Below are 14,016 nucleotides of genomic sequence, written 5' to 3'. Positions count from 1 at the left end.
TACTCCCTCCCACCAACATTGTTTTACCAGCAGACTGGAAACAAAGCGAAATGGTCAAACAAAGATTCAACAAGGAGTTGCACCTGAGGACATCTATATATTATCATATTCTACTTACTGTTTGTGGCAAAATAACAACAGCATGAGCTCCCTAGCTCATGGATGCAGCGGCTACTGCATAACCAAGCCTCTGATCGATGCTAACAGAGCATGATGTACTTCGCTTCACTGTTCTATGTATAAAAGATGCCCATCCAGGGCGAAAACCAGCCAGGAAATGATCTCAAACCATTCTGTCCCTGGGATGACACAATCAAAATAACAGTAACTAATGAACTTCATGGAATAATTTTATATGCAAGTATAACCCAAAGAAATAAATCATATTCAATTATTTGAATATATTTCAACCTATTTTGTATTTATAAATTAAGTTTTTGATTTAAATATTTATTAATATTATTCCATAAATTTAGGATTTAATTTGAAGTAGCAACACCATCAACTTCAATTTGTTTCCTATTGGCTGAATGCCCGTCATGTATATTGTTGCTACATCAAAGACTTCCTTGCCATAGAACAAAACTACACTATATTCGAGACAATCCTAAAAACGTTAAACTGAACTAACCATACAAAGTGCCGTGTCACATTATAAAGAAATATTTTAACTTATTAACCATAGGTATAATGTACCCATGTAACATGTTATGTTGAAATAAAGTGGCAATGTTATTGTGACGTAATCGCGTGTCACTCTGGGAATGGAAGACCATGTTTTATTAGACCATGCACCTAATCATGTGCCTGATTTATAACAGCGTAAGACAATTTATATTTCCCCACAGACAAATATTCTGGTCGGACCGCGGCGCCACCCCGGGCATCATGGCAGCCGGGCTGGACGGCGCCGACCCGCGCTGGCTCGTCAAGCGCCGCGTCCGGCGTGTGACAGCCCTAGCTCTGTCCACAGACAGACTGTACTTCGTGGACGCGTACTACGACACGCTGGAGAGTGTCAAGTTCGATGGCAGTGCTAGGGTCGTGTTGGCGACGTTCGCTAAGCGGCCCGCTGGCGCGCCCGCGCTGCATCTACCTAGCGGTATAGGTGAGTGACCTAATAGTCATAGACTACACGGATACCGCACGACGAGCGCGAGATCATCACACATAGGCGCAATGTTACGCGGAACTTCACTAGTCTGTGGCAACAGTACTGAGTTGCGTGCAGAAATGCCAAGCCACAGACTATATAGACACCGTATTTAGGAAGGGCGCTAGTTGCAGTTTCTAAAGTAAGATGCTACTCTGTGGTAACATTACTGAGTTGTGTGAGTATGAGGGCTGACTCATATGATTTCCGCCCATTTTTTTGAGTAAAGCACTATCTCGGTGTCAAGAGATTTGGAGGGCGCTTTTCCAAGAAGAAGAATAAATAAATACGTATTCGAGTGGCTAGGGTTCCTCAAACCTCCATCGAAGTAGCTGTCGTTTACTTAGACATGCCCTTAGTGAAGCCTTTTAGGTCCACTTGCACCATCCCACTAATCCGGGGTTAACCGGTTAAACCTGGAATTACCATGGATACCAGTACAATTTGACACTGGGTTAACAGCTTAACCGGTTAACCCCGGGGGGCTCAGTTAGCTAAAAGGTCATTTTTAGGGTTCCGTACCCAAAGGGTAAAACGGGACCCTATTACTAAGACTTCGCTGTCCGTCCGTCCGTCCGTCCGTCCGTCCGTCCGTCCGTCCGTCCGTCCGTCCGTCTGTCACCAGGCTGTATCTCACGAACCGTGATAGCTAGACAGTTGAAATTTTCACAGATGATGTATTTCTGTTGCCGCTATAACAACAAATACTAAAAACAGAATAAAATAAAGATTTAAATGGGGCTCCCATACAACAAACGTGATTTTTGACCAAAGTTAAGCAACGTCGGGAGTGGTCAGTACTTGGATGGGTGACCGTTTTTTTTTTGCTTTTTTTTCGTTTTTTTTTTGCATTATGGTACGGAACCCTTCGTGCGCGAGTCCGACTCGCACTTGCCCGGTTTTTTTGTCGACAGGCAACTCAACATACAAGCCCTTCCCGGTGCCCACGGAGTCCTGCGGCCGGCTGGCGGCGTGGGAGGAGTGGCTGTGGTGCGCCGGACGCAGAGGCCTAGCGCGCCTCCCGCGCCGCCCCGCCGCGCCCGCCGTCGCCCCGCGCGCCGCCCTGCCCGTCTCCGCGCTCGCCGTCGTGCACCCGCAACTATGTAGGGCTGCTGGTGAGTAGCCACAGACTACACAGACGTGGGAGGAGTGGCTGTGGTGCGCCGGACGCAGAGGCCTAGCGCGCCTCCCGCGCCGCCCCGCCGCGCCCGCCGTCGCCCCGCGCGCCGCCCTGCCCGTCTCCGCGCTCGCCGTCGTGCACCCGCAACTATGTAGGGCTGCTGGTGAGTAGCCACAGACTACACAGACGTGGGAGGAGTGGCTGTGGTGCGCCGGACGCAGAGGCCTAGCGCGCCTCCCGCGCCGCCCCGCCGCGCCCGCCGTCGCCCCGCGCGCCGCCCTGCCCGTCTCCGCGCTCGCCGTCGTGCACCCGCAACTATGTAGGGCTGCTGGTGAGTAGCCACAGACTACACAGACGTGGGAGGAGTGGCTGTGGTGCGCCGGACGCAGAGGCCTAGCGCGCCTCCCGCGCCGCCCCGCCGCGCCCGCCGTCGCCCCGCGCGCCGCCCTGCCCGTCTCCGCGCTCGCCGTCGTGCACCCGCAACTATGTAGGGCTGCTGGTGAGTAGCCACAGACTACACAGACGTGGGAGGAGTGGCTGTGGTGCGCCGGACGCAGAGGCCTAGCGCGCCTCCCGCGCCGCCCCGCCGCGCCCGCCGTCGCCCCGCGCGCCGCCCTGCCCGTCTCCGCGCTCGCCGTCGTGCACCCGCAACTATGTAGGGCTGCTGGTGAGTAGCCACAGACTACACAGACGTGGGAGGAGTGGCTGTGGTGCGCCGGACGCAGAGGCCTAGCGCGCCTCCCGCGCCGCCCCGCCGCGCCCGCCGTCGCCCCGCGCGCCGCCCTGCCCGTCTCCGCGCTCGCCGTCGTGCACCCGCAACTATGTAGGGCTGCTGGTGAGTAGCCACAGACTACACAGACGTGGGAGGAGTGGCTGTGGTGCGCCGGACGCAGAGGCCTAGCGCGCCTCCCGCGCCGCCCCGCCGCGCCCGCCGTCGCCCCGCGCGCCGCCCTGCCCGTCTCCGCGCTCGCCGTCGTGCACCCGCAACTATGTAGGGCTGCTGGTGAGTAGCCACAGACTACACAGACGTGGGAGGAGTGGCTGTGGTGCGCCGGACGCAGAGGCCTAGCGCGCCTCCCGCGCCGCCCCGCCGCGCCCGCCGTCGCCCCGCGCGCCGCCCTGCCCGTCTCCGCGCTCGCCGTCGTGCACCCGCAACTATGTAGGGCTGCTGGTGAGTAGCCACAGACTACACAGACGTGGGAGGAGTGGCTGTGGTGCGCCGGACGCAGAGGCCTAGCGCGCCTCCCGCGCCGCCCCGCCGCGCCCGCCGTCGCCCCGCGCGCCGCCCTGCCCGTCTCCGCGCTCGCCGTCGTGCACCCGCAACTATGTAGGGCTGCTGGTGAGTAGCCACAGACTACACAGACGTGGGAGGAGTGGCTGTGGTGCGCCGGACGCAGAGGCCTAGCGCGCCTCCCGCGCCGCCCCGCCGCGCCCGCCGTCGCCCCGCGCGCCGCCCTGCCCGTCTCCGCGCTCGCCGTCGTGCACCCGCAACTATGTAGGGCTGCTGGTGAGTAGCCACAGACTACACAGACGTGGGAGGAGTGGCTGTGGTGCGCCGGACGCAGAGGCCTAGCGCGCCTCCCGCGCCGCCCCGCCGCGCCCGCCGTCGCCCCGCGCGCCGCCCTGCCCGTCTCCGCGCTCGCCGTCGTGCACCCGCAACTATGTAGGGCTGCTGGTGAGTAGCCACAGACTACACAGACGTGGGAGGAGTGGCTGTGGTGCGCCGGACGCAGAGGCCTAGCGCGCCTCCCGCGCCGCCCCGCCGCGCCCGCCGTCGCCCCGCGCGCCGCCCTGCCCGTCTCCGCGCTCGCCGTCGTGCACCCGCAACTATGTAGGGCTGCTGGTGAGTAGCCACAGACTACACAGACGTGGGAGGAGTGGCTGTGGTGCGCCGGACGCAGAGGCCTAGCGCGCCTCCCGCGCCGCCCCGCCGCGCCCGCCGTCGCCCCGCGCGCCGCCCTGCCCGTCTCCGCGCTCGCCGTCGTGCACCCGCAACTATGTAGGGCTGCTGGTGAGTAGCCACAGACTACACAGACGTGGGAGGAGTGGCTGTGGTGCGCCGGACGCAGAGGCCTAGCGCGCCTCCCGCGCCGCCCCGCCGCGCCCGCCGTCGCCCCGCGCGCCGCCCTGCCCGTCTCCGCGCTCGCCGTCGTGCACCCGCAACTATGTAGGGCTGCTGGTGAGTAGCCACAGACTACACAGACGTGGGAGGAGTGGCTGTGGTGCGCCGGACGCAGAGGCCTAGCGCGCCTCCCGCGCCGCCCCGCCGCGCCCGCCGTCGCCCCGCGCGCCGCCCTGCCCGTCTCCGCGCTCGCCGTCGTGCACCCGCAACTATGTAGGGCTGCTGGTGAGTAGCCACAGACTACACAGACGTGGGAGGAGTGGCTGTGGTGCGCCGGACGCAGAGGCCTAGCGCGCCTCCCGCGCCGCCCCGCCGCGCCCGCCGTCGCCCCGCGCGCCGCCCTGCCCGTCTCCGCGCTCGCCGTCGTGCACCCGCAACTATGTAGGGCTGCTGGTGAGTAGCCACAGACTACACAGACGTGGGAGGAGTGGCTGTGGTGCGCCGGACGCAGAGGCCTAGCGCGCCTCCCGCGCCGCCCCGCCGCGCCCGCCGTCGCCCCGCGCGCCGCCCTGCCCGTCTCCGCGCTCGCCGTCGTGCACCCGCAACTATGTAGGGCTGCTGGTGAGTAGCCACAGACTACACAGACGTGGGAGGAGTGGCTGTGGTGCGCCGGACGCAGAGGCCTAGCGCGCCTCCCGCGCCGCCCCGCCGCGCCCGCCGTCGCCCCGCGCGCCGCCCTGCCCGTCTCCGCGCTCGCCGTCGTGCACCCGCAACTATGTAGGGCTGCTGGTGAGTAGCCACAGACTACACAGACGTGGGAGGAGTGGCTGTGGTGCGCCGGACGCAGAGGCCTAGCGCGCCTCCCGCGCCGCCCCGCCGCGCCCGCCGTCGCCCCGCGCGCCGCCCTGCCCGTCTCCGCGCTCGCCGTCGTGCACCCGCAACTATGTAGGGCTGCTGGTGAGTAGCCACAGACTACACAGACGTGGGAGGAGTGGCTGTGGTGCGCCGGACGCAGAGGCCTAGCGCGCCTCCCGCGCCGCCCCGCCGCGCCCGCCGTCGCCCCGCGCGCCGCCCTGCCCGTCTCCGCGCTCGCCGTCGTGCACCCGCAACTATGTAGGGCTGCTGGTGAGTAGCCACAGACTACACAGACGTGGGAGGAGTGGCTGTGGTGCGCCGGACGCAGAGGCCTAGCGCGCCTCCCGCGCCGCCCCGCCGCGCCCGCCGTCGCCCCGCGCGCCGCCCTGCCCGTCTCCGCGCTCGCCGTCGTGCACCCGCAACTATGTAGGGCTGCTGGTGAGTAGCCACAGACTACACAGACGTGGGAGGAGTGGCTGTGGTGCGCCGGACGCAGAGGCCTAGCGCGCCTCCCGCGCCGCCCCGCCGCGCCCGCCGTCGCCCCGCGCGCCGCCCTGCCCGTCTCCGCGCTCGCCGTCGTGCACCCGCAACTATGTAGGGCTGCTGGTGAGTAGCCACAGACTACACAGACGTGGGAGGAGTGGCTGTGGTGCGCCGGACGCAGAGGCCTAGCGCGCCTCCCGCGCCGCCCCGCCGCGCCCGCCGTCGCCCCGCGCGCCGCCCTGCCCGTCTCCGCGCTCGCCGTCGTGCACCCGCAACTATGTAGGGCTGCTGGTGAGTAGCCACAGACTACACAGACGTGGGAGGAGTGGCTGTGGTGCGCCGGACGCAGAGGCCTAGCGCGCCTCCCGCGCCGCCCCGCCGCGCCCGCCGTCGCCCCGCGCGCCGCCCTGCCCGTCTCCGCGCTCGCCGTCGTGCACCCGCAACTATGTAGGGCTGCTGGTGAGTAGCCACAGACTACACAGACGTGGGAGGAGTGGCTGTGGTGCGCCGGACGCAGAGGCCTAGCGCGCCTCCCGCGCCGCCCCGCCGCGCCCGCCGTCGCCCCGCGCGCCGCCCTGCCCGTCTCCGCGCTCGCCGTCGTGCACCCGCAACTATGTAGGGCTGCTGGTGAGTAGCCACAGACTACACAGACGTGGGAGGAGTGGCTGTGGTGCGCCGGACGCAGAGGCCTAGCGCGCCTCCCGCGCCGCCCCGCCGCGCCCGCCGTCGCCCCGCGCGCCGCCCTGCCCGTCTCCGCGCTCGCCGTCGTGCACCCGCAACTATGTAGGGCTGCTGGTGAGTAGCCACAGACTACACAGACGTGGGAGGAGTGGCTGTGGTGCGCCGGACGCAGAGGCCTAGCGCGCCTCCCGCGCCGCCCCGCCGCGCCCGCCGTCGCCCCGCGCGCCGCCCTGCCCGTCTCCGCGCTCGCCGTCGTGCACCCGCAACTATGTAGGGCTGCTGGTGAGTAGCCACAGACTACACAGACGTGGGAGGAGTGGCTGTGGTGCGCCGGACGCAGAGGCCTAGCGCGCCTCCCGCGCCGCCCCGCCGCGCCCGCCGTCGCCCCGCGCGCCGCCCTGCCCGTCTCCGCGCTCGCCGTCGTGCACCCGCAACTATGTAGGGCTGCTGGTGAGTAGCCACAGACTACACAGACGTGGGAGGAGTGGCTGTGGTGCGCCGGACGCAGAGGCCTAGCGCGCCTCCCGCGCCGCCCCGCCGCGCCCGCCGTCGCCCCGCGCGCCGCCCTGCCCGTCTCCGCGCTCGCCGTCGTGCACCCGCAACTATGTAGGGCTGCTGGTGAGTAGCCACAGACTACACAGACGTGGGAGGAGTGGCTGTGGTGCGCCGGACGCAGAGGCCTAGCGCGCCTCCCGCGCCGCCCCGCCGCGCCCGCCGTCGCCCCGCGCGCCGCCCTGCCCGTCTCCGCGCTCGCCGTCGTGCACCCGCAACTATGTAGAGCTGCTGGTGAGTAGCCACAGACTACACAGACGCCGCATGATAAGCGCCAGATCAACACACGTAGGTGCAATTTTACAAGTCATTTTACTACTCTATGTCAAACGGTGGCACAGACTAAAAACACGTCGCATTTTCGAAGAGCTCCAGTTGCAGTTTTAAAATGCGTAAAATGCTACTCTGTGGCAAAAGTGCCACATACTACAAAGACGCCGATCGACGACCGTAAGACCATCACACGTATATGTGCAACTACATGTAACTTTGTTACTATGTGGCAACAGTACCGGGTTACGTACACTATTGCATACGGGTGGAGCGCAGGTGCCACGGCCCGTGCCTTTGAAAATTAAACCGACTATAAAATGCCACTTAACTATCAAACTTTCGACCCGATATTACATATATAGCAAACACAACTTCTCAGCCAGTAAGATCCAGGAAATTATACTCATCCCTTTCTTTTGGGTGCTAGTACTAGCGTAAGACAAAGACAGTATGATTCTCTCTGTCTATATTTGAAATGAGACACTCCTGGGCCAAACTTTAGTTGTTACATTTTAAATTTTGTAATTTTCATATAAATATTTTATTCCCATTTAAATTTGCCCTCTTGTAAACAGCGGATCCGTGCTTACTTCCAAACGGGACCGGAGCGTGCCACTCTAGTGCCCTGTGTGTACGAAGTGCAGCCGCTGACTTCGCCTGTCTGTGCCCCGACGGACTTACTGCCATCAACACAACTTCCGAACCGGTAAGTTGTCTCGCTCTAACTTGTGTAGTGCCATGAGACAGACAGCTACGGCTGTCAACAGCGGACCCGTGCTTGCTTCCAAACGGGACCGGGGCGTGCCACTCCAGTGCCCTGTGTGTACGAAGTGCAGCCGCTGACGTCGTCTGTCTGCCCCGACGGACTTACTGCCATCCACACCACTTCCGAACCGGTAAGTGGTCTCGCTCTAACTTGTGTAGTGCCATGAGACAGACAGCTACGGCTGTCAACAGCGGATCCGTGCTTGCTTCCAAACGGGACCGGGGCGTGCCACTCCAGTGCCCTGTGTGTACGAAGTGCAGCCGCTGACGTCGTCTGTCTGTGCCCCGACGGACTTACTGCCATCAACACCACTTCCGAACCGGTAAGTTGTCTCGCTCTAACTTGTGTAGTGCCATGAGACAGACAGCTACGGCTGTCAACAGCGGACCCGTGCTTGCTTCCAAACGGGACCGGGGCGTGCCACTCCAGTGCCCTGTGTGTACGAAGTGCAGCCGCTGACGTCGTCTGTCTGTGCCCCGACGGACTTACTGCCATCAACACCACTTCCGAACCGGTAAGTTGTCTCGCTCTAACTTGTGTAGTGCCATGAGACAGACAGCTACGGCTGTCAACAGCGGACCCGTGCTTGCTTCCAAACGGGACCGGGGCGTGCCACTCCAGTGCCCTGTGTGTACGAAGTGCAGCCGCTGACGTCGTCTGTCTGTGCCCCGACGGACTTACTGCCATCAACACCACTTCCGAAGCCGTATGTGTACTAAATTTTATTAAGCAGATACGTCTGCGAGCAATATTTAGATTTTTTATATTTATTTTTTTATTACTATTCGGAGATCCAACAGCTGTTAACATGTTAATAGGTTTTATAAATGTGATACAAAAAGCCAATTACAGGTTCTCACCAGTAAATACAGATTAACAAAAACAATTGGTGGTTAGCACTATTGCACTACACATTCATTTCAACGCCAAAGGCAGAGTAACTAATTTTGAATTCGTATTACTAAAGAAGTTTCAAAAGAAATAAAGACAAAACACAGCACAATGAAATACAGGAAAAATTGAATAATTCACCACTTTGGGCAATCTTGAACTTGTCACCATTCAAAACACCGGTCCGGTCGCTCTATTACTAAAGTTAAGTTCGAGCCTTGTCCGAAGTCCAAAGCGGTAAATTTTTCTTTTAATATAAAAATTTCCCGTGTTTGTACCTTACTTTAGAGTTACAAATACAAATATTATCTCCTTGGATATCACGGGCCTATAAATCCCGGTATTTTGACAGGCTTGCGTGGGTATATAGATCCAACACGTAGAGGCCCCTTGGAGAGCTTTAATGTCTTGTAGAAGTTAATATAAATAAATAAATATATTATTAAGATTATTATGATATAATGTGTACTCATTTACTGCCGGTTGTATTTATAAATGTTACTATATAATATATGGTTGATTGAATTGTGATATTTTACTATACTGCAAAACGTAATTCAAGACCAAAAAAAGTAGGACAATGTTGCCATTGCAATAATTTGTTTGTAAAATAGTAAATTTCTTTTGATAAATAATCACGCTAAGATAATTTATTCATTAGTAATTTTACTCCTACTATTTAAAAAAGTACTTTTATTTACGTATTTGTACGTAAATACAAGACGCGCTAGTAAAAAAGTGGCAACATTTCTTACTTTTTTTGGTCTTGAATTACGTTTTGCAGTATAGAGTACTAATAGTAGGTAAAAAATTAGATTTTAATAATTAATATTTATCATTAATTAATAGATTTATCGAAATTTTTTTGATCTAAATAATTTACATTTTAAGGTTTTCAGTTTTCACGTTTTAGTTTTATTAATGAGTGAAAATTGTATTAGTCTAAATTAATGTTACTTTTTTTTCGTACACAGAAGGACCGCGAATGCATCATAACCCCCGCCGCGACCCCCGCCGAGGGTTCCTGCCCTCTAGACTGCGGGCCTGGCTCCTGTGTTGTGTCCCCATCGGGGGCCCCTTACTGCCAATGTGGACCCCTGTTCAGTGGTACAAGATGCCAGCACTATAGGTGCGGCGCACATTGCAATAGGAGAGGGAAGTGTGTGGTGGAAAAGGACGGAAGCACGCTTAAGGTAAGCACATACATTTTACAAGCATTTTTTAGTCTGTGGTAACAGTGCTAAGTTAAATTCAAAAATGTCACATACAATAAGACACCGCATTTACGAAGAGCCCTAGTTGCAGTTTTAAAAAGAAAGTGCTACTCTGTGGCAACAGTACGTTTAAGTTGCATAAAAACATGCCGAGCCTCAAACTACACACAAATCGCATTTATCAGGACCGCTAGATGCAGATTAAAAAATAAAATTCTACTCTGTGACTACAGTACTAATTTGCAAGCCACAGGCTATATACGTAGACACTCCATTTGTGAAGACCGCTAGTTGCAGTTTAAAAAGTAAAATGCTACTCTGTGGTAACATTACTGAGTTGCATGCAGAAATGACACAGACTAAAGAAGACAGAGCATTTACGAATAGCTCTAGTTGCAGTTTAGAAATAAAAATGCTACACAAAAATGCCAAAATACAGACTCAAAAAGATCTGCATTTAGGAAGAATTGTTAATTTAATTTCTTGTCCACAGTGCCAATGCTTCTCTGGCTACACAGGCGATCGTTGTGAAACCGAAGTGATGCCCGCTGTGTCGCCCTGCGCGACGTGGCAGTGCGACAACGGCGGGACATGTCGCGAGACGAGAGGGATAGCACGATGTGTCTGTGCCTCGGAATATACAGGTAATAGGGTCGCCATGTAAGGCTAGTCCGAAACCGAAGTGTTGACCGCAGTGTCGCCCTGCGCGACGTGGCAGTGCGACAACGACCACCTGACCCCTGTTTCGCCACGTTGACTATTGTCACCATATTGTTACTATTAACAAATGTTTGTTGCAGGAACCCACTGCGAGCGTTGCGATGGCGACATGAACGGGGTCTGCGCCCCCGGCAGCGTCTGCGAGCTGACCCCCGCCGGCCCTAAATGTAGTCCCTACTTGTGTCAGGGGCTCTGCCAGAACCAGGTACGTCTTACAATGTTGTTGATAAAGGGCCACTGCGACGTGGGGGTATGTGCCTTTAAAAAGGACTCGGCTCCGGACTTAAAAATTAAAATACTCGGAAGTTTAAGCATTGAGTCTCGCAAAAACGAAGAGTCGAGTTCCTACCAACAATATTTTTTTAGTATTAGAAAAAGGGTGTACAATCTTGATGTGTATTTTTATTGAAGAACGCTAATAAAAACAGCAACTATTACTTATGAAACCAAAAGAATGTAAATTATTATATAACTATGCTATATAATTGTTACATATTAACTGAATAGGGATTCTCCCTCGCATAGGACTATACAGCTACGAAAGCAAGTGTCGTCACCAGGATGCTGCTTGAAACATCCGACACAGATGAAAAGGCCTATTATTATTAGCTGCAACTTATTTTTCTAAAGTATTTTTCAATGGAAAGACACGCCAAGATTACTTTACCTTTTTTCTTATGCTGAAATAAACTAATATATGTACAGGGCGTCCTACGACTATGCCACATGGAGGGAAAGTACCTTGAATATTGTAGATGGAACATTTTACTGAAAGAAGACATTATTTTAATTTTAAAAACAATTTAAACTGCATTCTTAGATTTTTAAATAATTACATGGTTGAACCGGGAATCGAACCCGCTACACGAGAAAAAAAATCACCCTGTAGTTTTATCATACCGATCGAAAAGCTTCATCATAAGGGTTATTGTTTGCTGAATAACATAGTGTTAGAAATAAAAGGAAGACCATGAATTTTAACATTTGATGTGAAATTTAGCGAAATAATCAAAAGAGTGCGACTTTGTTTTCAACAGAATGGGACTCATTTAGAGCATTTGATAAATTAAATTGATGAATTTTGGATTTAAAAAATGTTTGTTTGAATTATTATATTTGTTCTTATTACCAGGGTACCTGCGTAGTATCGTCCTCCGGGCGCGTCTCCTGCGTGTGCCCGTCCGAGTGGTCCGGCGCGCGCTGCGAGCGGCGCGCGTGCGTGGACGCGGCGTGCGCCACGCACGGCGCGCACGACGCGCACGGCACGCACGGCGCCAACGACGTGCAGGATAGGTTCAAGTTCGGCGAGGATGACCACGACTACAAGCCGCATGGAAGTAAGTGTACCTTTTGAATATAGATGGCGCTGTTTGCACATATGAATCGCGCTATTGTAATTTGTATATTAAAATGTTGTTTTTTGTTGGTAAAACTAATGTCAAGAAAAACGAACGAACGAATGTGTGTGTGTGTGTTTCATGCCACTAATTTCGTAATGTAAATCCCGCTTTTGGTGAGCGGTGCTAAAATGTTAGGACAAATACTAGGAAGATGGCGATGACGAGTAGATGAATAAATACATTCGCTCCGCGATTGTTGCGCCATTTAAGGTCCTAGCTAAATTGGATATTTAATACTTGCTCTAAGAAATGTCCAATTTAGATAGAACCCTATGTGCCACTTGCACCAACCCACCAACCATTAACCCAATGTCAAATTGTACTGGTAACCGTGGTAACTCCGGGTTTAACCGGATAACCCCGGGTTAGTGAATGTTGCAAGTGGCCCTAAATGGCATAACAATCACGGAACGTGACTGTACATATTCACTAGTTCAGACCACATCACAAGAGGTGTCTTCATAAAATGTGACGTTCCACGGCAAAAGGTACCTTATGGCGGCTGTCGCTTACGTCGCATAGCGCCGCAATAATATTGGAGCGGCGTTAATAATAGCGTAAGCGCCAACCGCCATAAGGTACCTTTACCCGTGGGACGCCACAAATAGCGATATAATTTAATTGTTATTCAAAGAAGAACTATGAATACAATGGTCAATTTACCTTAACTCCGTGCTTTTCTGAAGTCACAAAAACTATTTAAATACTCTTGTGGTTTGTATATCGTCGGTCGTCAACTGACGATCATTGGGTGATTCTACATATTCAGCGTAATCAATTGGCCGTATTGTATAGAGATACGATGCGATATTAAAAACACGATTTAACATTCCCGACAACATACTAAATACAACCTACGTAATTTAATTGGGTTAATTGTTACCTACCCACCAGGAACCCATTTTTCTCCTATTAGGATCGATAGAGCTCGTAATTCTATGTTGAAATAACAAAAAAGAAATCCGCCCTCCGGGAGTGCCGACGGATGTGAAAACTTGAATTGTTTTGAGTTTTTAGTCCGTGATGTTCGAAAACAAAAAGTCGTATCGTATGTGACTGATATATCGAATATTCTAGCTAGATAAACATAAAGAATAATGACAAAAGACTATGAACTCTAAGTACTATAAATAAAGTAGAATTTTACTAACGTACATAAGTACCCATTATTCTTTATTTATGTATTTTGATAGAATTTATTTGAATTTGACAGTAGCCTTCCCGTATTTAAGGTTAATAAGGTCTGTCCTTAAAATTCTGTATGAAATTATAATGAAATATCAGCTTTCGTGAATTGGGTGTCGTGTCGGTAACGGTGACGCGAGTTCAATGGTATTTTCCCATTCAAAGTAGTTTTCACTTCAAAAATCTAAATTAAAATAAATTGTGTACAACTTTACATAAAATGGTCCAACAATGTTAAGAAGATGATATACAAAATAAAAGTCTGTAGATGTACCCACTCAAAAACACACGGAAATTATTACGTATGTTCAAGGAAAAGGCCAATTGCGTGGAGCAAAAAACCAGCGGCTTCGGGTATTCCGACGTCGCGTCACGAGTATTACATTATAGATGACAGGTTTATTGACCTTGCTGGACGATATGTACATACTCGTACTAGGCTCTGCCTGCGACATCGTCTGTGTAGTAGTTAAGTCATGAAAATAAATTCAAATTGAATGTTATTGAGAACTAGCGACCCGCTCCGGCTTCGCACACACAAAACCTTAACGAATTATACTCCTAAACCTTCCTCAAGAATCACTCTATTGATAGGTGAAAATCGCAAGAAAATACGTTCAGGAGTTTTCGAGTTTATCGCGAACATACACACACAAACAGA

At 53.9% G+C, this 14,016-nt stretch overlaps 1 protein-coding gene across 1 annotated transcript in view; it reads left to right on the top strand.

Moving 5' to 3' along the window:
• LOC134800627 (prolow-density lipoprotein receptor-related protein 1-like) overlaps positions 1-2,276 on the top strand; it is a 33,589-nt gene extending 31,313 nt beyond the window's left edge. Inside the window, 2 exon segments of the mRNA XM_063773112.1 lie at positions 849-1,108; positions 2,068-2,276. Of these exon segments, the coding sequence (XP_063629182.1) occupies positions 849-1,108; positions 2,068-2,276 (469 nt within the window).
• Positions 2,277-14,016: the final 11,740 nt, after the last annotated feature.

Source organism: Cydia splendana, chromosome 20 (genome assembly GCF_910591565.1).
Source record: "Cydia splendana chromosome 20, ilCydSple1.2, whole genome shotgun sequence".
NCBI lineage: Eukaryota > Metazoa > Arthropoda > Insecta > Lepidoptera > Tortricidae > Cydia > Cydia splendana.
Note: the sequence above shows the minus strand (reverse complement) of the source record. Positions and strands in the feature narration are given on the sequence as shown.